This window comes from Serinus canaria, chromosome 1 (assembly GCF_022539315.1).
Source record: "Serinus canaria isolate serCan28SL12 chromosome 1, serCan2020, whole genome shotgun sequence".
NCBI lineage: Eukaryota > Metazoa > Chordata > Aves > Passeriformes > Fringillidae > Serinus > Serinus canaria.
Window position 1 is genome coordinate 87,500,618 of NC_066313.1, and position 22,702 is coordinate 87,523,319.

Here is a 22,702-nt window from a genome sequence, read left to right on the forward strand (position 1 = left end):
CTGAAGAAACAGTGCTGTCAGGTAGGTCACAGAACAGCTAAATGTTCAGAACAGGGAGAAGTGAGCAGGAACTCCAACCTCAGAGCTTCACAATCACATGATAAAAATGATTGATATTCCACAAGCTGAACTCTGAACACCATGTGCAAAGATAGCCTCAAGAATTCAAAGCTTAGACAAGAATCTTTGCATGTTGATTGATGGCCCCGTGTCACTCTGGTTTATGGGTTACGACCATTGGAGACTTCAAAATGAACTAAGCCAAACATAACAGCATCCTTGCTCAGTGAAGCAAGGATGCAGGACTCAGAAACCAAACTGTTCTGTCAAAAAAAGAAAATACTTAGCTCAAAAAATCTGTCAGACTTTCAACACTTTTGACAGCTTCCATGTTCAATGCATACAAAAGAGACGAAGATGAATGCAATCAAAGCATCCAAAATATTTCTTTGACATTAAAAATCCCTAATTTGGTATAATAGCCTTAAACAATTCACACATCTCTTTTATGTAGGTCTCCCTGTCTTGGTTGTTCTTTAGAAGAAACATCTTCATTAAAGTAAACAAAAATAAGCTATTATTACACTGGATGGCATTAGAAACTGTTCTCACATACAGTATAAAAGTGTGATAGTACTTTAATGACACTGATGAACAGCATATTTTAAAATATGCCAGAAAAACAGCTGTCTTTTAAGTACACAAATATCAAGTGTGTTCATCCAGTATTAGGACTGTCATTTCTTGTGATAGGAGCAATTTTTCTCAGCATCTAAAATGAAATGTATATTAATGGTCATAATTACCCAATTCTTAAAATTCAGCCATTGCTGTTATAAGGACATTGTTTTGTAAAATATTTGCTGTTAATTTGCAATCTTCTGTCCTTTAATTTCATTAGGAATCCACATGTCTGACATCATTCTAGCTGAAAAAGAAAAGTCACATGAAACTGGATTATTACTGTTGCTGAAATTTTTTGCCATTTGGAAAGCTGCAAACAGCATAGACTTGATGAACTTTCTCTAAATTCAACAGAAGAGTTTTAGGTCAGACATAAGCAATCTAAGGAAAGACACGTATCCAAATTTATAAAAAAATAATTGCCCATATTTTCTTGATTTTCTAGTGTAGGTACATTTAAAAGATCTGACCTGAGATTTAATCATCAGCAGTGACGTTCTAGGAAATAATTTTCAAGACAACTAGAAGAATGAAGAATGAACATTGTTAAAAGGTAAGAACTTTCTAATAACCCAGAAACCATCCTGTCACACTTTTTTAATTTGTACAGTTTAGATCAAAGCACAAATACACAACTGGTCTTTTTTTTTGGTTGTTATTCCTAAAGCATTCTTGCCTCATATCTGTTTTGAATTTAAACTCTACTTTTCTTGTTGGGAAAAACTGACAGCTGGATTTTGTCTTTCTGTCTTGCAAATGTCATGTGCAACCATGTACTCTAGCATCCCAAGGAACAAGGCTGGACCTACAGGAACAGAAAGTATGACACAAAGTACACAGAGAACCAGAACCTCACATACCTCCTTTACACTCTCTGGACAAGAGGATTGCTCTCTGTGAGAAATGCCATTAAGCAAAGTTGAAAAAGTATCTTGTTTATTGTAGAATTTTCACATGCCTGTAAAATTTTGTAGACCCTTAAACATTACAATCATTTTTAATCCCCCCCCAAGCTAGTATTCCAAACTAGCTCTTCTCTCAATAAAGTCATATATATATTACTCTGCATTTTTATGGAAGCAGAACTCTGGCACACACTTTAGAAATTATATTATTTGTACAGACTTTTTTTCAGACCTTCTGTTCTGAATTTGGTTGGACAACAAAGATTTACATGAAAGAAGGTTGTTTATTTCTAGATAGGCATTTGCTTTTACATAGGTTACTATTGCTCCTATGTCAGCTTGTAGTTGAGATTACTTAATATGTGCAGTTCAAAATCCATTTTATTGATAGCCACAGTTGAGGCTGGATCTTGCTTGACTAACTTAAGGAGCTCAGGCCTTTTGCAGCTGCAGAGAGCATTGCCACACCATTGCCCTCTCCACCGCTTTCTTACTGGCTACACTCATGTGCTTGGCACCTCAGAAAAACACAGATTTTCCTGTTCTGCCTAGGGTTAGGGTTAGCGTTAGGGTTAGGGTTCAGAAAACCACAAAGTACTTCATATGCATATTTGATTGGGAAAAATACTTTTAAAAGCTGCAGGATTACAATTATGCTCTATCACTTGAGTATGCATGGCCACAATAGCAAGATTTTATAATATTATTACTGTGCCCCAACACATGTGGAGCTGGTCAGTGTTATACACACTGTAGGCTCCAACACTTCTCCTTGGAGGAAACTCTACTGGAGAAAGAATAATTAAAACCAAGAAATTTGGGGAGTGTGATGGTAAGGAAACATAAATGCTTTACTGATAGGGACTGCATTTAGGTATCGTGTTTAAATGTGTTTCTTAATTAAAGCCTTAGGACTATTCATTCCACAGTTACACTTACAATATCCTTTAGTACTTATTTTGCTACTGCATAAATATATCAGTGATGATTATATCACCTGTGTCTGGCTGGAACCCAACACTAAATACCCATCACAAGATTGGTGGTAGTGTTTCAATTTTAGAGACACCTGCAGGATTGCTCTCCACAGCACATGGAGGTTGCCAGGAGCCTATAGCAGGATGCATTTGTGATTGAGTCTAAATGTATCCCACAGTACCAAAAGCTTTTGTTGCTCACCATCTTACAGTCAGATCAAGCTTAATTCAGTCATCAAGAGGTAAATGCAGTTTTAAAATTCAAGAAGCCTCAAAGTAACACCTTGGTCTGTCCAGAGTGTTCTTTCATCTCTCCAAAGGATGCATTTTTTCTGAACGAGGAATGCAGCTGGTATCTAAGGATAGCAATAGCTATCAAATGTAATTTTAAACTCAAAATAATTTAACATCTTTTAGAATAAAGAGATTGTGTTTTGTCCAGCAGAGGGAGACCTCAGTTTAAGAGAAATGTAATACAAACATGAAGCATAACACAGAAACACATTCTTTCACTCAAATGTATCAGATACCTTATATTATATATAAGTATAATATAAGGTACCTTATATTACATAGACCATTAAATTTAGGCAAAATATTAAGTTAATCAGACTTAAGACCATATCATAGTGCTTGATACTGATGTAGGATTTGTAGCCTTCATCCCAGTTGAAGTCTGACACTATGGAAATAATAAAAGAAAACAAAGACAAGCAAAAATAAAATCAAATTCAAGAATAAAATAAAACAAGCACAGTGTGTTTTGGATGAGGAAACACCTGCCACCAGTTTGCACTCAGGAAAAGGTGAATGGAAACCTGAAGGAAGCTCTCTACATAGACTTTTTTTATAGTCGTCCTGTATGTCATAGCTCCAGAGAAGAAATCTGGTTCCTGGACTAGCCAGTTCCACCCTCATCTCCCTTTTCAGAATCAGAGAAATTCATCACTCATTGCTTACTTCAAAACCAGTTTTAAAGCTACAGGCAGGGATTTTTGACCTCACTGCAGCCCATTGTCCAAGGGCTACTCAGATTCACAGTTGAAATAGAAAAGAAACACTCAATAAGCAGTCTTGGGTTTTCTCTGTCACCCACACAAATTATTTGCTTTGGGGATTAACACATTATCAGGATGATTGCACAACTGAAAGTGGTGAGCAATGTCACAAACCTGCCAAGTATGAGAAGAACAAGCAGAACCAGCACAGTCTTAACACAGAGAGGAAAATGGCAAATATTCCCATGACACAATTTGAAAGTAAAAAGAAAAATTTTGTACCTTATCCAAATTTTGTACCTTACCCTTCTCTGCTTGTTGTGGTTTAATTAGTTATTCTGGGGTTGTCAGCCTTCAGAAGAAAAACTTGGTGTAAGAGTCAGAAAAAGATCAAGTGGTTGACCAAAGACTAAAGGAATATTCCATAACATATGATATCTACTCAGCAATAAAAGCTAAGAGAAAGGAGGAGGAAGAGAGGAATTTCTAATTTACACTGCTTGCCTTTCAGAGCAACCACTACATGTCCTGAGGCCCTGATTTCCAGGAAGTGCCATACAAAACCTGCTGAAGAGAAGTAGAGAATCAAATCTTTCAGTTTTCACATACATGACCCTGGCTTTTGCTTTAGTAAGCTGCATGACCTCAACACAGAAGGTATTTTTCCTTCTTATTTCCTTCCCCACTGTCCTGCTGAGTAGGGGAGTGATAGAGGAATTTGGTGGGCAGCTGGTATCCAAAGTCAACTCACCACAGCTTTTTTTGGTGCCCAACATGGGACTCAAGATAACAGCAGTTTTGTATTAAGTGTGCTGTAGCTATAGCAGGTATTACATGGCAAGCTCCTGTGCAGGTCCCAGCTTGTTGGCTGTGCTGCTTCTCTCTTTATCTTGTGAACATGTTAATACAAATAATGTCTCTGTGTTTTGCCCTGGAATTGCTGGCCTTGCTGTGCTGTATCTGCCTTGTGGAGGCAATGAGGGAATACATCTCTCCTATCCGGGACTGATGTGGATGGTTTATTAGTCAGGCTCACAAGGTCCTTGTTCACCCCCATATGAGCTTTCATACTAATAATTACCACTGTTAGCATATTATGGAGCTTGTGGAATTTGGTATCAATCCCCAAGGAGAAAGAAATCAAACGGAGAAGGCAAGAGATCAGCAGGAATGAATAAAAACCTGCTGATCAGACTAAAGGGAAAGAAGGAAGTCCACAGATAGTAGAGAAAAGAAGAGGTAACCTCGGAAGATTATTGAAATAGTCAGCTGGTATGGGCATGGGGTGAGGAAGGCCAAGGTAAAGCTGGAACTGAACATGGCAAACAACACAAAGAGTAACAAGGCTTCTATAGGTATGTTAACCAGAAAAAGAAGGTTACAGAAGGTAAACTTGTAACAATAAACAATTATGGAAAACTGGTAACAGTGGAGGAGGAGAAAGCTGAGGTACTCAAAGACTTCTGCCTCAGTCTGCAATGCCAACCTCTCTTCCCACATCTCTTGAGTTGATGGACAGCAGGATGGGAACTGAGCGAACAAAGTCCCTCCCACTGAAAGGAAAAATCAAGTTCATTACTATCTTAGGAACCTGAACCTAAAGTCTGTGGGACCCAAAGAGCTACATACCAGAATCCTAGCAGAATTGGCTGATGCAGTTGCCAAGCCACTCTCCATGGCACTCAGGTGAAGTCTCAGGTGACTGGGAAAAGGACAAAATTTTACCTGTCTTTAAAAAGTGCAGTAAGAAGGACCCTGGGAGCTACCGACCTGTGTAGAAGCTGTGCTCAGGCACATGGAGGACAGGGAGTTTATTAGGGACACCCAGTATGGGCACCAAGGGCAAGCCTGACCAACATGGTGGCCTACGATGACAGAGTGACCATATCAGTAGAAAAGGGAAAGGTTACACATGTCATTTATCTGGACTTATGTAAACATAAGTTTTAACACATAAGTTCCCCCCAAAATCCTTCTCTGTAAATTGAAGAGAGTTGGGTTTGATGGGTGAACTGTAAGATGGATAAGAGAGAGAAAGTGGTTGGACAGTAGCATCCAGTGGTCAGTGGCTTAGAGTCCTGATGGACATCAGTGACAAGTAAAGTCTCTTGGGAGTCCGTAATGGGACCAGGGTTATTTAATGTCTTCATTAATGACAAAGACAAAGGACTGAGTGCATCCTCAGCAATTGTGTCGATGACACAAAGCTGAATGGTGCTGTTGACACATCTGAAGGACCAGATGCCATCCAGTGGGATCTGGACAGGCTTGAGAAGTGGGCCCATGGGAATCTCATGAGATTTAACAAGACCAAGCACAAGGTGCCACACTTGGGGCATCTCCCAGTATCAATACAGGCTGAATGGGGATGAGCAGATGGAGAGTAGCCCTGGGGAGAAGGACTTGGGGGCTGCTGATGGATGAGAGCCTGGACGTGACCCAGCATTGTGCACTTGCAGCCCAGAAAGCCAAAAATGTCCTAGGGTGCATCCAGAGGAGGCTGGGAAGTGCAGTCAGGGAGGTGATTCTGCCCCTCTACTCTGCACTGGTGACACCCCACCAGGAGTGCTGCATCCAGCTCTAGGGCCCCAGCACAGGAAGGACATGGATCCATTGGAGCGAGTCCAGAGGAGGCCACCAAGACAATCAGAGGGATGGAGCACCTCTCCTGTAAGGAAAGGCTGGGGGAAGTGGAATTGCTCTGCCTGGAGAAGAGAAGGCTTCAGGGTGACCCAGCTGTGGCTGTGCGGTACCTGAAGGGAATCTACAAGAAAGATGGAGAGAGAGTTTTGACAAGGGCATAGAATGACAGGACAAGGGGGCTTCAAGCTGAAAGAGAGTAGGTTTAGATTAGTTGTTAGGAAGAAATTCTTAACTGTGAGAGTAGTGAGATAGTAGAACAGGCTGCCCAGAGAAATTGGGGATGCCCCATCCATAAGATGGAGTTAATTTTCCCCATAGCACCCCCATAGTAAGTATAAGTGCAGTAGGCTTTCATACAGCAATCACCAGTGGGCTAAAGCCCTGCTTCCTGGGAGGTGGCTGGATCATCTGCTGATGGGAAGTAGAGAATAAAATTTTTGGGATGTTTTTTCCTTTGCCTGTACACACAGGATCTTTGCAATTTAGATGAGATATTAGGAAGAAAATTAATTATTTCAAGACTGCTGACAATGAGCAAGACAAATTAATAATCTTGCTGGAGCTACTGACTGACAGTTTATGTTGTTGCCAGTAAAGAATCACCCTTTACATGAGAATTCCAAGTGTTTTTCTTTCAGGATTAGAAAGGATTTCACAAACCATGCCAGAAAAACTGCTTAGCTGTTGACTTCTGCTGCACTTCCTCCTTTACTCTCCTCACACTGATAGGAAGAATGGAATCTCCACCCACACAAGTTTTTAACCTACTTGTGCCGGAAGATTTAAGTTCCTGCATAGTTATCAATACAGCCAAGGACTGAAGACATTTAAGCAAGAAAAAATCTCTGGAAAGTATCTTTTTCCTTCATTTTTTCAAAAAATTTCTTGAGTGACTGCCCAGCCACCAATCCAACATCTCACTCTGCTCAGTTGAATCTGTATGAAATTGCCGTAAGTAAACAAGAAAACTAAAGAAAATATTCTAGCAATGTTTGTTGTTGGGATTGAAATGTCGTTTTTTCTGAAAGATATTTTTAGTTGAGATTATTTCTACAGCCTCCCCTTAAGCACAGCTTTCTTCTGACCAGACTCTGAAGCTCTGAAAGTTATGCCTAAGAGGTCTCCCTGGGAAAAATTCAGAAATCAATAACTAGTTATTGTAAAACAGATTGATTCACATAATTAAAGTTTAACAACCTTTAGTTAATGATCAATTTAGTTCAGGTTATTTACAGGCAACATATTTCAAAACAAAGCAAAGAGTTCCAAGAGTGCTAAGATCCAGGAAGCAAACACAGAAAACGTCCGCGAATATTTTTGTGAGTATAAGGCACAAAGGGTGTTAGCAGGCGTTTCTGTTTTCTTCACAGAGGAAGGGTTAGGCCCTGTATGCTGATTTCCTTACCTGCTGTTAATCTCTGCCTTCTTTTGAATCACACCTCTAATTACTTTATTTACCTTTAGAAGCCTTCATACCGATCATCAGAATTTTACATAAATGTGTTTGATATGAGAATAATGACTTTTCTCTTCTTGTATCTGAGTAAACAGAGTGATTTTTAGAGACACAGAAAACTACCACTAGCAATACACCATGCATTTCTGAAAATGAGATCCAGCTTTAAGGAATCTATATATGGATCCAGATAGGCCAAATCATGGCAAAAAGAAATCAGAGGACATGGAATTTGGTCAATAAGAGAGACCTCAAGATGAGTAAATTCAGATTTTTTTTCAGAGCAGCCATGTTAATTCTAAGCTTTTCTTCATGCAGTTCTCATTGCCATTAAAAAAATGAAAGATTTGAGTCTGGAAGAGACAATGGTTAGACCTGAGTTACTTGAACTGGATGGTGTTCCCCTCCCACAATCAACTGCCAGCATTTGGGACAAAGTGTGGAAGTTCAAAGCCAAACCTGATGATGTGCTCATTGCAACCTATGCAAAAGCAGGTTGGTGTGGATAGGAAACAGAATAGAAAAGTTTGGCATAGTGCTTATTGTTGAGATATATGTTTTTTCTGTTGTGACTGATATTTGTTAACTCTATACTAGACATATTTTAAAGACAGGAAGCTATGTCTAATAACTCTTGACTTCTTTGGCAGATGCAACAACCACCTGTTTCTATGAAGCACAAATAGCCAAAGTCTAATGGCCTAAAATTCTTACTTTTAACTGAGATTATATACGTTAATATATTGGAGTCTTCCACCAATATGTAGTGATGTAACAATGCCTAGAAATAAGTGATCATTACTAAGATATAAGAGAAACTGACTGTATGACTATGGAACACATTAATGTATTTAGGGAGTGACTTTTTGTGTAAACTAGTCGTGATTTCTGAAAATTGATTAATTCTTTAAAATAACCAAATTCATTTAATAATTTTGGCTAACAAAATAAAATATCACCATTAATATTAGCTATCTGGCATTTTACTCGGTGACAGGACAATATTTCTCCTCTTCATCAAACCCTTTTTACTTACTACACAAGAAAACAATGAATAACAAGCATCAATATGAATTCTATATGAATAAAAACACGTACAGTTTTGGAGATTCAGGAACAGATATGGCAGAATTTGATCATCATAAAAAATAATTATTTGAATTAGCAACGATTTTTAGGGCTTTTTTTTTTCATCAGTAGGGGAAAAATATTTTTAACAAAAACCCCACCGTTAGTTTTGTAAGACCTTTTGAAAAAGCTTTTGATTTACAACTTGTATACTAAAGGCAAAACCACATTATTTTTTCCAGCTGAGATTAAAACCTTCCAGCCACTGAACTGAAAATAAATGAAGTTAGGATTCCATTTGACATTATGTCATATCTGTGTGAGATGCACAACACAAGCATCTTAAGAAGGGCTGAATCTCCTGCCTAAATTGCTTTCCAATTTATCCCTTAGCCTGTTCTCTAGCTGACCTGCCACAGTACCTCAGAGGAGATGTGGTTGACACAGAGATGACAGCTATAAAAGAAAAGAGACACATGAGATACACCGTACTGTAACTCTCACAAATGTTGCAGTCACTCAGGCAGATGAAATGTTGTACTGACTTTCATTAATGTGTTTCAAACGGAAACTTTGCAAATACAGCCACTTTTTTATATTTTCAAACTGTATGAATTTTAACTCACTTGAAGTTCAGGTATTGCATTTTTTTACTCAAAATCAGTATGAAAACGAAATAGCTGAATTTTTGTGATGGATTAAAGGAGGGAGTTTCATTCCTCTGCAAATAATATTCTCCAAACAATAGTGAGTTTATCCCAGTGTTTTTTTCAGTACTGGTGTAGGGACTTATTTCTTTAGGCAAGAAGAAGTCTGTCTAAAATGGAATTCCTGGATTGAGCCTTGAGAATTACCTTTGTTGATTAATTAGGCATTTTGTATTATAATATTTTTTTCTTTTTTTTATTATTTTCTATGCTATTCTTTCCCCCATTAGCACAGAGTCCATCCTTTTGGCTTTCAGTTCCCTAGCAGAAGAAACTCTTAGCTATCCTGGAGGGAAACATCTAAACACTTGACTTTTTCAGGTACCACATGGACACAGGAAATAGTGGATATGGTTCAACAAAATGGAGATACTGATAAGTGTAAACGTGAGACCACTTACAAACGCCACCCTTTCCTCGAGTGGTTTTTGGCAGAGCCTCCATCTGCCCGTTACTCAGGTGAATATTATTTGTACTTTAGACAAAATGAAACAAAACAAATACATAGTGCTGATGCCATAAGTTTCCTGTAAAACATCCCACTTGCTTTGTTCTTGAACTAAACACCATTTTGGCTATTAAGGTACTTTACATCAACATCTAGTCCTACTCAAGGTGCTGCAAGACTGGCAGATAGGATTGCTTCAGGTGCTACTGAAAACCATGATGTTTTGTAGTAGTATCTGAAGCTGTGTTTGATACTCCACAGTATCTAAACCAGCAGCAGATATGTATAAAATGGCAGCATGGGGGCAATTGAATGCTATTCTGAGATTACAGGCTGCATGGAAGTGAAACATATGTCATGGACCTATTTCCAAAAGACACATAATGTTTTCAGTTCTTTTGCTACTGTTTCAAGTAACTGCTGCTCAGTTCTAGGGCCTGGTCATCTAAACAAGCAATGGAACATTTAGACAACCAGCAGTTTTCACTGGCTTGCAGTTTCTTACAAAAGTCTCCCTCAGCAAGAGCTCCATTTCCACACAAATTAAGTCAGACTCTCACATCTGAAGCTAAAAAGCTTGACTAGCTCTGCAGAAGTGCTACTTTTTCCATTCTAAACTAGACTGTGTTGACACAGAGAGAGACAAAAAAAATTATAGATGACAGAGCATGATAGATGATGACAGGGAAAAAAATCATGGACGTCATGATAGATGTTTAAAAGGGAAAATCCACTGTTATTCTCCTAGTTTCTCTTTATGTGCTTTCCACAAAGTCTACTCAGCCATCATATTCTAGTACCCTAGAAAGAAGCTAATACTTCTTACCTGTAAGATGGAAGTAGTCCACCTTAAATATTGCAAAGGAAAAACTTTGGTTGGATAAATAGAAATCAGTATTCATCATTATCCCTTGGAGAGAAGGAGTTAGGTATGGGCCCAAGAAAGCAAAGAGACATAAATCAGTGTTTCCCTTTTTCTACTCAAATACACAGGTCAAATTTTCTCTAGAAACATTGAAGATGCTTATGTAATGTTATATATGCTATCATGCTATGTAAGTGCTTTGGAGATGAGTGATCAGTGCAAGGTGAACTGCTGGGAAGTCACAGTCACAATCACCTGTGTGAGCATAGGAAAGAAGTGCTAGTGCAATTTAGAGAACAACTCACATCTCATAATTAAACAACCCACAGGTCTGGAGTTAGCTGAAGCCATGCCATCTCCACGAACAATAAAAACTCATCTGCCTGTGCAGCTGCTGCCTCCATCCTTCTGGGAACAAAACTGCAAGGTAAGGCTGAAGAGCCCTATGCTACCTCACAGACAAAGAAAGTGACATAAACCAGGGAAGAACATGTTTTCCAGAATCGCTGGGAAATAAAAAGGTCTTAAAAAATATTTTCCCTTTAATGTCTGAAGTCTGTGGGAATCTGAAGTCATGACTAAGTTATCTGAGCTGGATTTTAGAAAATGGCAGCTTTAAAGCAAAACCTCTTAAATCTTTACCAGCATGCTCTAAGAGAAAACTCCAGGAGATGCTCAATATCTATATTGGTATGTGCAAGTTAATTTCTTTCTCTCTCTCTCTTTTCATATCAATAAAGATAATCTATGTGGCAAGAAATGCAAAAGACAACTTGGTGTCATACTACCATTTCCACAGAATGAATAAAGGTTTGCCTGATCCAGGAACCTGGGAGGAGTTTGTGGAGAAATTCATGACTGGAAAAGGTGATTACCTGCCACCAGTTGTATAAGAGATTTTGATCATTTTAAGAATGCAGGCATTGAATTTTTAATTTCAGCTAAGGTTTGAAATCCTGTGCAGATGCTGTGGAAGGATATCTGCTGAAGGTGTTTCAGTCATAGCTTTTCTTCAAGCACAGGTTTTTACTATTACCTAAAGGATTAGATCTATCCTTATACTCCCATTTTGAGAGAAAATAAAAACATTAATCTTTATTCTGTTATAATTCAAAAACATATATGACAATTTTCAGGTTTCATCTCTTCTCTCTGAGGGTAAAAGCCATTTGAAAAGGAACAATGGTTTAACTGGTCTTACTATAAACTGATAGAATTTGAAATTTAAAAAAGAGGAGAATTAATTTTGCTAGAAATGGGCCGTATGAATTCGAGATAAGGAAGTCTTTGTACCTGAATTAATGAATCTAAAAATCAGGCATCTGAACAAAGACAGTTCTCTAACTAAGGGAAGACAACCCCAAAAGCTGATTCTTCCCTTTCTAAAAGAGGTGCTGATATCATAGTATATCCAAGAAACAAAACCTGGTCAAGTGGATGGCAGTTTACAGTTTGAGTCATTAAAGCTTCCTTAGGTCATTCATATTTTTGCCATTATGTAAGCCTAGAGATACCACTGTCTGGACCAGCATGAGAGTCACACATCCGAAGGAGACCTTATGTCTTGTGTTTGACCAGCTCACCTTGGGAACTATCTGTCCCAGTGCAGACATATAGAATGTATCTACTTCTGTCTTAGCTAATCATTTTGGCACTTGAGAGAAGCAGGCATTTCTGATAGCATAGCAATTATTAAAACCAGGTAGAATCATAGAATAAGGCAAGCTGGAATGGATTTTTGTTGTCCATACATTTCCAACCCCTGCCCTGCTCAAAGCAAGGCCAATTAAGACAAGGCTTGTCCAGATGATCAAATGAACACTGGAAATCTATGTTTCCACTGACTATGATGCATCTGCATTTGCTGCCCTCTACAGTTACACATTAATCCTGCTCTGAGCATCCATAAACCTGAGGGATTAATAGCAAAAATGTTGTAATAAACACAGAGCACAGCAATGCTTATTATCACAGCCATACTGATTCAAAACCAGCTTGGAAATTCACAGGTACTGGTTAAGAGGCAAACATGAGTGCCACATGTGTTAAAGACACAATCAGCATTTACAGCTGCTGCTGCTGTTATTTCTTTTTCAGTCCTCTGGGGTTCCTGGTATGACCACGTAAAAGGATGGTGGAAGGCAAAAGATAAGCACCGTATACTCTATCTCTTCTATGAAGATATGAAGGAGGTAAAAGGCTGAACATATGTTTATAGAGCTCTGAAATCTGTGAGTCTAGCAGATACTTACTACAAGCAACAATTTTATACTATAATGCCCATATCAGTAAACCATACAGTAACCTGATCTTCTCTGTGTGAGAATTGCAGCTCTCACATGATTGATTTCTTTGCTTTTCCTAGCTCTGTGTCTTATCTCATGTAATTGTTTCTGCAGAATCCAAAGCGAGAAATTCAGAAGATTGCAAAGTTCCTGGAGAAAGATCTGAGTCAGGAGGTTCTAAACAAAATAGTCCATAACACCTCATTTGAGGTAATGAAAGAAAACCCCATGGCAAACTACACTAAAGACTTTCAAGGAATAATGGATCATTCCATTTCCCCATTCATGAGAAAAGGTACTGAGGTTTGTTACTGACATCAACCCTGTCTGGTTGTCATTCTGTCATTTTGAAATAAGCATTGAAGTACAAGTATCCAGTAAGTTGTGGATAATGAGCTTCAGGAAATAATAGTAAATCAATCTTTTCTCTTTTTTTGTTTTGTCACTTCTTAGGGACCGTTTCAGACTGGAAGAATCATTTCACTGTGGCACAGAATGAGAAATTTGATGAAGATTATAAGAAGAAAATGTCAGATACATCTCTTGTTTTTCGCATGGAATTGTAATTACTTGCAATTGAAATTTATGATTTCAGCCTTTCCCATGTTATATATTTTGCTTTTCTTTCACAAAATGCCAGTGTCCCTAACATTCCGAGATCTTCCTTTCACACATCACTGATTTTTCATTACTGGGAGAGTGCCCAAATAATGCCAAAGTTTAAATCTCCCTCAAGAAAATAACTCCACTGGACAATTCACAGTCACCCCCCACCACAGTTACTTTCAGCATTAATAAAAATATTTCACACTTGCTGTGGGTTTTGATCTTTGTAAAACTGCAGTTGATATTGCTGGCATTTTCAAATCAAACTCTAACAGAAACTAGGAGCCAACAGGAAAAAAGGTATTAAAAGAATGCCACAGGTTGTATGAACATTAATCAATAAATAACAATATATAAATTTAAAGGTGGTCAAGTATAAAGAGAGGAACAGAAGTACACAAAGTAGAATAAATTTCATTTTCTCCCATTTTAAGTTGGATATAAGAAATGCTGTTGAAATGAAAGCAACCTTTCCAAAAACATCAAACACCCATTACTTCCTTTGATAAAAATTGCTTAAGGGCTATAAAGAGGCATTTATTTACAGTCTAGCTGTGGGCACAGTAGTCTTAATTGCATCTCACATTTGCCTTCTGAATTAGATATCATAGTGTTCTTGTAACATTTAGAAAATTCTGAAAGTTGGTAGGAACCAGGTGAAGAGTCAATGCTGCAAATGTCAACTCCCTCTTCACTGTTGTAAAAGTGTTCATCAGATACTTCATGTCATTCCCTTCTCCTTTACCTTACTATGAATCAAATGTATAAACATCTTGTTGAGGGCTCTTAGTTGCAATAGGGCCTGGTAGATACTGGAAAATAAAAACCAGTTCTGCTTTAGCATTAGTACCACAACTACAGCCTTGCTTTGAGCTTGTGCAAAATTAACTAAAGAAATTCATAACCCACTTAATTATAGGCTACTGTTACCAATCCACTTTTGGATTTAAAGTGCCATCATGGAGTTGGCACGCAAAAAAGGCCAGAAACTTTCCTGCTTGACTGAGTTCACACTCTGAAAGTTAGAGGGAACAGAATGTAGATTACAGCAGCTAAAGGAAAGTACCGTCTTGGTCTCATTTAGTCTAGTTTAGTCAAGTTTAATACAAAAAATGTTTGCTGGGGATATTTTCTCTTTGGCTCATGGAGAGTTAAAAGTAAGCTAAAAAGCTGCAGCAATATGAGCAGCTCTCAAATGCAAAGCTCATTTCAGGCTACTTATTTAATTCACATACTGCGGTCATTAATGCAGCCATAAAGGGCAGCAGATATCTAAAGTGAATGCAATCATAAAGGGCAGCAATACCTTGCATCAGTTTGAAAGCAAACAAAAAGTTGCCTGGTAAATGTAGGAGTTACATTGTCCTGGCCCACAGAGTTTTCCCCAAAAATGCAGGAATCACTGAAACTGGAAGCATGTCTTTACTACATTAGTATAATTAAAAAAAAAAAAAAACTTCAGGTCCACAGATTCCTGCCCACAAACAAAGGGTGGCTCAGTAAAATGACTACCTGAGAAAAAATTATCTGTCAGAGGCAGAGCTGTTCATCACAGCAAGGCTAAATACCAGCTTGAGGAGCTTTTTGCTACTTCTTTGGGTTTTGTTTGTGATTAACTTGATTTACTGTCTCACTAGTATGAAGAAAAGGTGTTGCCTGCTCTTTAAGATATTTCCCTTGGGTTGCTCTATGAAACCATGTGAGTCAGCACAGTTTGTCAATCTAATCCTCATTCAGTGCCGCAAGAGGTATCAGTAAATGAAAAACATGCTTAACTCAGGAGCTTGGTGACATTTTATGAGCAGTGCTGTACAAAAGGTCACACAGATGACCTGTTTGCTCCTCCCTTGAAATCTCAAAACTATCAGAAAAGCAAAATGCTGACAGTGGCTGAAGCCTTATTTGAAAAGGGAGTTGCATAGCAACTGCAAGGATAGAGGCACCATACTATAAGGGACTAGTATCACATTGGGAAAGTCACCTTTGCACTCACTTCCTTAGGTAACTTTTCACCCAGCTGCAATTCATCTGCTGTAAACAACAGATAAAAAGTACCACAGGTCAGATTGCAGCCCTAGAATACAAAAGGGGAGAAACAAACACTTGATGTGTAGCTACCTAAGTGGCTTTTCTTATGCTATTGATATTATCTTTCTATATATTCAGAGACAGGAACTTTAACTATTTACAAAATATAGCTGGCAGGAGGATAGAAAAGTGGAGACTTCTGCTTTTTATGCCTTCTCAAGCCACCATAGCTGAGAGATCAACTTATGGATTCAATCATGACTTGGAAAATGTTCACTAGTGTATAACTGCAGGGAGTAGTTTATTGCTACCACTGCAAATTTGACCTGTAGTTATGAAAAAAAATTTTGGAAAAAGGTTAATGGGTGAATGCATCCTTTAAAGGCCATAGATTCTACCATGGTTTGGTGTCTATTTTGACTGTATGTCAAAAGAATTGTGCATCTGCTTCTGGGTATATGCCTGGAGGGTGCCCTCATCTACAGTGCCTTTAACTTCCATATCTTTAGGTCTGGCAGTTGCTATGTACAGAAGAGCTTTAAATGATGTATATGGAGATTTTTTTTTACTAATACCAACACAAGTTGGTAAGAGATTTAATATATTTTTATGTAAGATACTGTAAATCAATGAGCACCTGCAGAAGGAGATTGTATGTGTACAGCCACATTATTTCAAATAATTTAAATTATTGTCACACTTCTGATGCAAACACATGACTGTTTACTGTGAGGATAAAACTGTACACAAATATATTAGACATTAGTCCTAAAAATACATCCATGCTTTATTTTCATCCAGTTATCTAGATGCACAGTTTTACTAACCTTCTCAGATGCAACATCTTCAATGTCAGTTTAACAAGACTTGTGTCAGTTTAGCTAATGCAATCCCACAGCAACTTCTTTGATGCTGCTTGTTTCTTCTTACAGAAGAAAGTGCCCCTGCTGGGTTTTGATACTACAGAAACTTTGTTATTCATCTCTAAAAAATGTTTCAGGGTCAGTGCTGATTGATAAATGTTAGTTGCTCATGTTATTCTGTTTTGCAGCTCTGCATTAACAACTTCCAAAACAAATCCTCCCACAGGAATGACTAAAGATTCCTGCTTCAATGCAGACTATTTAAAAGACACTGCTGTATTAATTCTAGATTAGTCATATTCCCCCTTGAGCTTGGCTGTCAATATCAGCTAGGGGAGACATCTTACCTTCACATGGAATGCAATCATTTGTGAAAGATAATGAAAGAAGCACAGAGCACCAAAAAAATTAAAGAAAGAAACAGAGAAGGGAGCTGTTCTATCTTCCTAGCTAGCATTCAAAGACAGAGGGGCAATGCTTTCCTTTCCACTAATCTAACTGTAGATGATCTGCTTCATGCTTGAACTGAAAGTCACTCTTTCTCCAGTTAGGAAAACAGACCATGAAGAGGAAGAAGATTTAATGTAATGTGCCCTATCCATACAGGATATGGATATCATACTTTATATTAATAGTTTACATCATCGTGCTCATAAAGTGTTTTACCTTGACAACAAGGTTAATTATTATTTCTGGCATTTTTCAGAAGTGCATTAACATATTTTAAGCCTGGACTGAAGCTTTCATTTCCCTCACAACCTCAATGAATGCTGCAAGGTCTCAGTGTAGGCTGTTGGTGAGCCTAGAGGCGCATTGAGAGTGAGAGTTAAGCCCTTCATACTTCCAAGATGCAGCCAAACTATGCTGCCAGACTGAAAGTAATGGGCTTAGGCAGGATAACAAACAAGGCTACGCCTGCCCTCCAGAACAAGCGCTGTGTAGGTAGATCAGAAAAGCCATCATTCAGCAGCACCCTGTGGTTAATGTCAAAGCAGCAAATTACTCATGGATTCTTTTGCAGAAGGGCTTTGGCACTGGCTATTGCAAAGGCAGTTGGTATCTATCAGCTGTGTGAGCTCAGACTGCCTTCTGAACTGAAGGCTCCCAATAGAATCATACTCATTTCCAATGACTGTGGAAACAGAGGCATCATGTCAAAAGCAAGCTACACTAGCTCCTGATGTGGTACAGGCAATATAAATACAGGTAGAATCTAAGGTCAGGCACCTAAAAATTAAGGTAACTAATATTTTTTATTTGGTAAAATTCGGCCTTCTGATTCACAGTAGTTTGTCATTGTACCAAATACACTCAGCTACATTTGCTACTATCTGTGTGCAAGTAAAGGTTCTCCATGTGCTGTTAACAATAGAACAGTCTTTTGTAGCCAGACCCCATACTAGCTGTGAAAACAAAATGGTTCTTTGTGGGAGTTTTACATTAATCTATCAAAAGGCTTGTTGGCCATTGCTGGTGAGAACACCAAACTACCCACCTCTGTTTCCTGTTACATTTTAAGACCAGAATTAAGGACTGTATATACAGTCTAATTTTTTAACACCTAACCAAATCCTTCATACACAAAATGGTAGTGAGAGAAATAACTCTTTTTTCACTGTACCATTCCACTGTACCACCTGTTGGATTGAGGTTCAGTAGGTTCCTGTGGGAACCTACTGAACCTCAATCCAACAAAATGGCCATAATCAGCCAAATAATTTGCAGTTAATCTGCACAGGAGGTGTGCTTTAAGGTTCCAAACAGAGAAGAATAGTTAATGTACTATATATTCATATGTTGTTTTCCTTTATATTTACCTGGCATGTAAAAAAGGCATAGCAGCAGCTCAAAGCAAGAACTCTGACTGGCCCAGCATGGGTCAAAACTAAGAGTCTGCAATCCTCAGAACTTGCTGCAAAGACAGATTCTACAATGGCAAGTATTTAAAGTATCTGCTCCCTTATGCCGAAAACACATTCCCCAGTAGCAAAATTACAGGCATTTTCTCATTCTGTGCTCTTCAGAAAATTCTTGGAGGTCTGATAACTCCAATGATAGTGAACAAGCATTTGTACCCTGCCTTGATGTAAGGATTAATTACAGTGCTGTGGGACTTGTCTTCTCAATGAAAGCAGAATTGAAAATTTTTTATGATCTGCCCCAACACATCCCATAAATCTCTTGGCATCCCATAAATGTCTTGTTCTACATAGACAATGCTATTTAAAAATGTGAATTAATTATCTTTTACAAAGATAATAAAATCATGGGATATATGGACTATGTAAATTATTCTTGTTTTTCTCACTTATCTTGTCTCAAATTAGCTGCACTTATTATGTATCAGCTTACTGTCTCCTACTAGATAGGTAAGACACAATTCATAAGTTACTTAAGAAAACTTTATCAGACTATTGCAGGTACAAATCAACATTTTTCCCCATAAAATTCAGAGCAACTTGCACTTCATTGTAACAAACTGAAACAATCAACAGACAAAATCCTCAATCTTTTTTCTTATAGTTATTCTAGAAGCTTTTAAAATTCTTCTACCGTTCCCTAACCAGGATTCTTCCCAATTGCTGCTGCAATTCAGGACCAGAATGAAAGACTGTTAAGACAATCTCAAATGTACAATATGCCTAAACTCTGTTACATAAATTGGAGGGAGTGCTGAGTGGTCCCTAGCCAGAATCAGCTACAGAAAGCCTGCAATGAGTGAGCCGGTAGCTCATTGTCTTCAGTACTAACTCCTCTGAAAAGTCTTTTGTGTCTGTCTTGGATGAGCTCCAAAATCAATTCCCTTGTAGGTTAAATAATGAGATGACCCAAGAGTTAGTACATAATACATACTCTCTGAAGAAAGGCAGAAGGAACAAATTTGCATGAAACATTGTTTTCTCTGTGGTTTCCCAAAAGAGAAGGTTAGTTTCCTACAGCATTCTTCCCAAATATTCAAATTCAGTTGGAGGCTGACCTCAAAGCACAGAGGTACAATATGGCTTATTTTTTGGTGAAAAGCTTCTGCTCTGGAATGGTTTTGGAAGGACTCTATCTCAAAAAGCTCTTCTTGAAATTGTGTGAAATTCCCATGTTAGATCAGAGCAACCCAGGCACAGGTAACCAGCTCAGAGTATCCCAATGCGAAAGGGGAAGGAAAGAATAAATCTGTTTAATGTCCTCTAAAGCTTTTAAAAATTATAATAATAGAAGTAATGAAAAAACACTGTCATGCTGTTTGGTTAGGGATATCTGTTCCTTGCCAGCAACCTCTGTGAACATGGAACCACGTGCTCCTGCTACTGTCGTGTAGCTGCATAAATAGATATATATGAATATATGCAATGGACAGTGAATGACTTGGAGGTGGAAAAAAAAGAAATACTTTCTTAGGTATAGGTGAAGAACCTTCCTGCTTTTTGTCATTATTTGCCATTTGAATTTTACAAGAAGAATGACAGTAAGCAGACTTGGAAAAATGCAATTACTCTTCCAAGACAAGCATTTCAACAAACGACTCTCCTTTTTTATTAAAATACATATTCTCTCATGACATTACAATTAATTTGGTGATATTCAGTATTCACCCAGTGAACCATAAACAGAATAATATGCCTTAATTGTTTTTCCCAGGCAACCTTTCATTAAAAATCAATTACTGATCATGAAATGTGAAAAATTATTCATGCACCACCAAAGTGCAAGCATGGTTACAATGAAAAATGTGTGCCCTTTAAAGTAGGCATTGTTCCCCACAAACACCTACTCAAACAGGCATAAAAAGTGTCTTTAAGAACATGTAATTACAAGCCGTAACACCTAGGTTCTGCTACTTGCTCTGGTAGTCCTTCACATCCATTTCTGAATTTACAGAATGATGGAATTTTTAGGGTTGGAAGGGATCTCTGGTGACCATCTCATCCAACCCTCCTGCCAAGGCAGGGTCACCTAGAGCAGGTGCCAAAGAAATCGTCCAGGTGGGGTTTCAATGTCTCCAGAGGGAGACTCCCCAAGACCCCTGAGTAGCTGTGGCAGTGCTCTGCCACCCTTAACTAAAGAAACTCCTCCTCATGTTGGGGTGAAAGTTCTTGTGGTTTTATTTAAGGCCATTGCTCCTTGTCCTGTCGCTGGGCACTGATGAAAACTCTGGCACCATCCTACTGGCACCCGTCGCATTTATTGGATAAATAATTTAAATCAATTTGTGTTTCCATCAAGGTATTAAAAACAGGGTCTTAAAACGCTGCGTTTCTGCCCGAGCACGTCACCCTTCACCTCAAACTCTCCTTATGGCGGCAATGAGAGACGCGCCTGCAGCGCTGTTTTGACCTTAGGAGCCTTCAGGAACAGGGAATAGCGGGGTGCACTCATGTTGCAGCCATACCCCTTCCCCTTTCCCCTTTTTATACGGCGGAGAACATGAGGTCGGTCGCCGGCGATACCCATGGCCCAGCCGACGGGCCGGTATAAGCGAGCACAGCGGCCGAGGCCCTGAGCCCTCACCTCGTCCCCGCCCGCCCCCGGGGCGGCGCTCCGTGACAGACAGGCCGAGCCCGGCGTGCCGGGATGACGGAGGCGGAAGCGGCTCGGGGAGGATGTAGCGGCGCTGGCAGCGGCTGTGGCGCCCCGATCTCCCCGCCCCTGCAGCCGGCCGGCCCCGCCATGGAGGTAACGCGGCGGGCGGCGCGGCTTGGGCAGAGGGGCCGCAGGGGTCACCGCAGCTGGGGCGGGTGCGGAGGGGGCGGTGCGTGACCTTGGCGTGCAGCACGGGGAGCCGGGGAAGGTGCGGACCAGCCCCTCCCACGCCGCGGGTTCCTTTCCCTTCCCGCGGTGACGAGGGGAGAAGCCCGCGGGCCACTGGGTGCCCTTTGCCGCCGTCTCGCAGCCCCCGCGGGTGGCGCAGCTGTGAGGGAGGCCGGGAGCCGGGGGTGGGAAGGGGGGCCCTGCCGCTGCCTCTGCCCTGCGGAAATGCGGGCGCCGCTGCGGGCTGCAAGGGGCTTGTTCAGTGCCCCTCCTGCTTAGAAGGTGGGGACGTCGTCCTGTGGGCACGGGCTGAGGAGAGCGGGCAGCGCTGACTCCCGGGGAGCGACACTCGGGTGACATACGGCCAGGGCGGCGGGTGGTTACTGTGTGACAGCACCCACGGGCGAACAAGGGTTCCTTTTCCACTGAGGTGACCCGATGGGTTAACAGGACGTCAGCTGTGAAACACCTACCAACGCAAACAAATAAAACCACTGAGGTGTCTGTATCCAGTGTAGCTTTTATAAACATCAAGGCAAATCCAAAGGCAACATGGAGGAATTTTAAGTTCACACATTAAATTAACTCTCCCGGTAGTGTCTGTGCTGTTCGTGTGCCACATTCTAATAGAGGTTCAGTGACACTGTTGATTGAAGCAAGCACAAGTCAAAATGAGTTTTGGTGTGGCTTGGTACACTTAGAGTTGGTGATGTCTAATAGTTGCATACTGCTCAGAAAATTGCTGTACATGATGACCACTACTGCCACAGTTCACAGCAAAAGCTAGTATATTGCATTTATGCATTGGTTAGGCTTTCTAAGAGTATGTTAAGCTATTGCAAAGATAAGGGATAGATGGCAGTTAAAATACACAGAACATCTTGAAATGTAGCATAGAAACCCCTTAGTGTGGGGGGTAAAGTAGGCTTGAAATAAAATCTAAATAAAGAATGTGTGTGTGTATGTGTGTATATATATATATATATATATATCAGTAAATTGTGGAAGCATCCAGAATTCAGAATGGTGGACTGGAAATCATGCAGGATTGTATTGGGCTTAAAAGCATGCTTAGTAGCTGCTGGCTCACAGCTTGGATGCAACTAATCAATGAAAAGTTCAGGGTTTTTTGGTAGCTCATCTTCATAATTTTTCTTCTAACTCAAGTGGGTGAAGCCCTCTGAATGAGCTGCCTCTGGTTTCTGTTACCAGAAGAGCAAAACTGAATGCATTGTTTTACACAGTATGTGATTCTGTAGCTTAAAGGAGTAAAACTATTGTGAGAAGAAAATTCATCTGACCTTGCTGTAGTATGGAGAGCAGTGAACTGTCATTTTCTGAACAGTACATGCAGTTTGTGACAATTGATTATGCTGTCCAAGTGCTAAAATATTATGAGTGTAAATGTTGACAAAGGAGTGTAAAT

At 39.6% G+C, this 22,702-nt stretch overlaps 2 protein-coding genes across 2 annotated transcripts in view; both read left to right on the top strand.

The window, feature by feature from the left end:
- The first annotated feature begins 6,982 nt into the window (after nucleotides 1–6,982).
- Nucleotides 6,983–13,851, top strand: SULT1C4 (sulfotransferase family 1C member 4). The gene is made up of 8 exons (XM_009085438.4): nucleotides 6,983–7,158; nucleotides 7,982–8,158; nucleotides 9,760–9,897; nucleotides 11,081–11,178; nucleotides 11,492–11,618; nucleotides 12,849–12,943; nucleotides 13,151–13,331; nucleotides 13,490–13,851. The coding sequence occupies exons 2-8, from the start codon at nucleotides 8,002–8,004 to the stop codon at nucleotides 13,600–13,602; spliced, it is 909 nt and encodes a 302-aa protein (XP_009083686.2). The 5' UTR covers nucleotides 6,983–7,158; nucleotides 7,982–8,001; the 3' UTR covers nucleotides 13,603–13,851.
- Nucleotides 13,852–21,079: 7,228 nt separating this feature from the next.
- Nucleotides 21,080–22,702, top strand: part of GCC2 (GRIP and coiled-coil domain containing 2) — a 30,715-nt gene continuing 29,092 nt past the window's right edge. Inside the window, exon 1 of the mRNA XM_030234258.2 lies at nucleotides 21,080–21,201. Coding sequence (XP_030090118.1) covers nucleotides 21,100–21,201 — 102 coding nt within the window. The 5' untranslated portion in view covers nucleotides 21,080–21,099. The remainder of the gene's footprint in view (nucleotides 21,202–22,702) is intronic.

Coding starts and splice junctions, on each gene's coding strand:
- SULT1C4 (XM_009085438.4), top strand. CDS start 8,002: ATGAAAGATTTGAGTCTGGAAGAGACAATGGTTAGACCTGAGTTACTT. Junction 12,944..13,150: donor TCTATGAAGATATGAAGGAG/GTAAAAGGCTGA, acceptor TTGTTTCTGCAG/AATCCAAAGCGAGAAATTCA. Junction 13,332..13,489: donor TTCCCCATTCATGAGAAAAG/GTACTGAGGTTT, acceptor GTCACTTCTTAG/GGACCGTTTCAGACTGGAAG.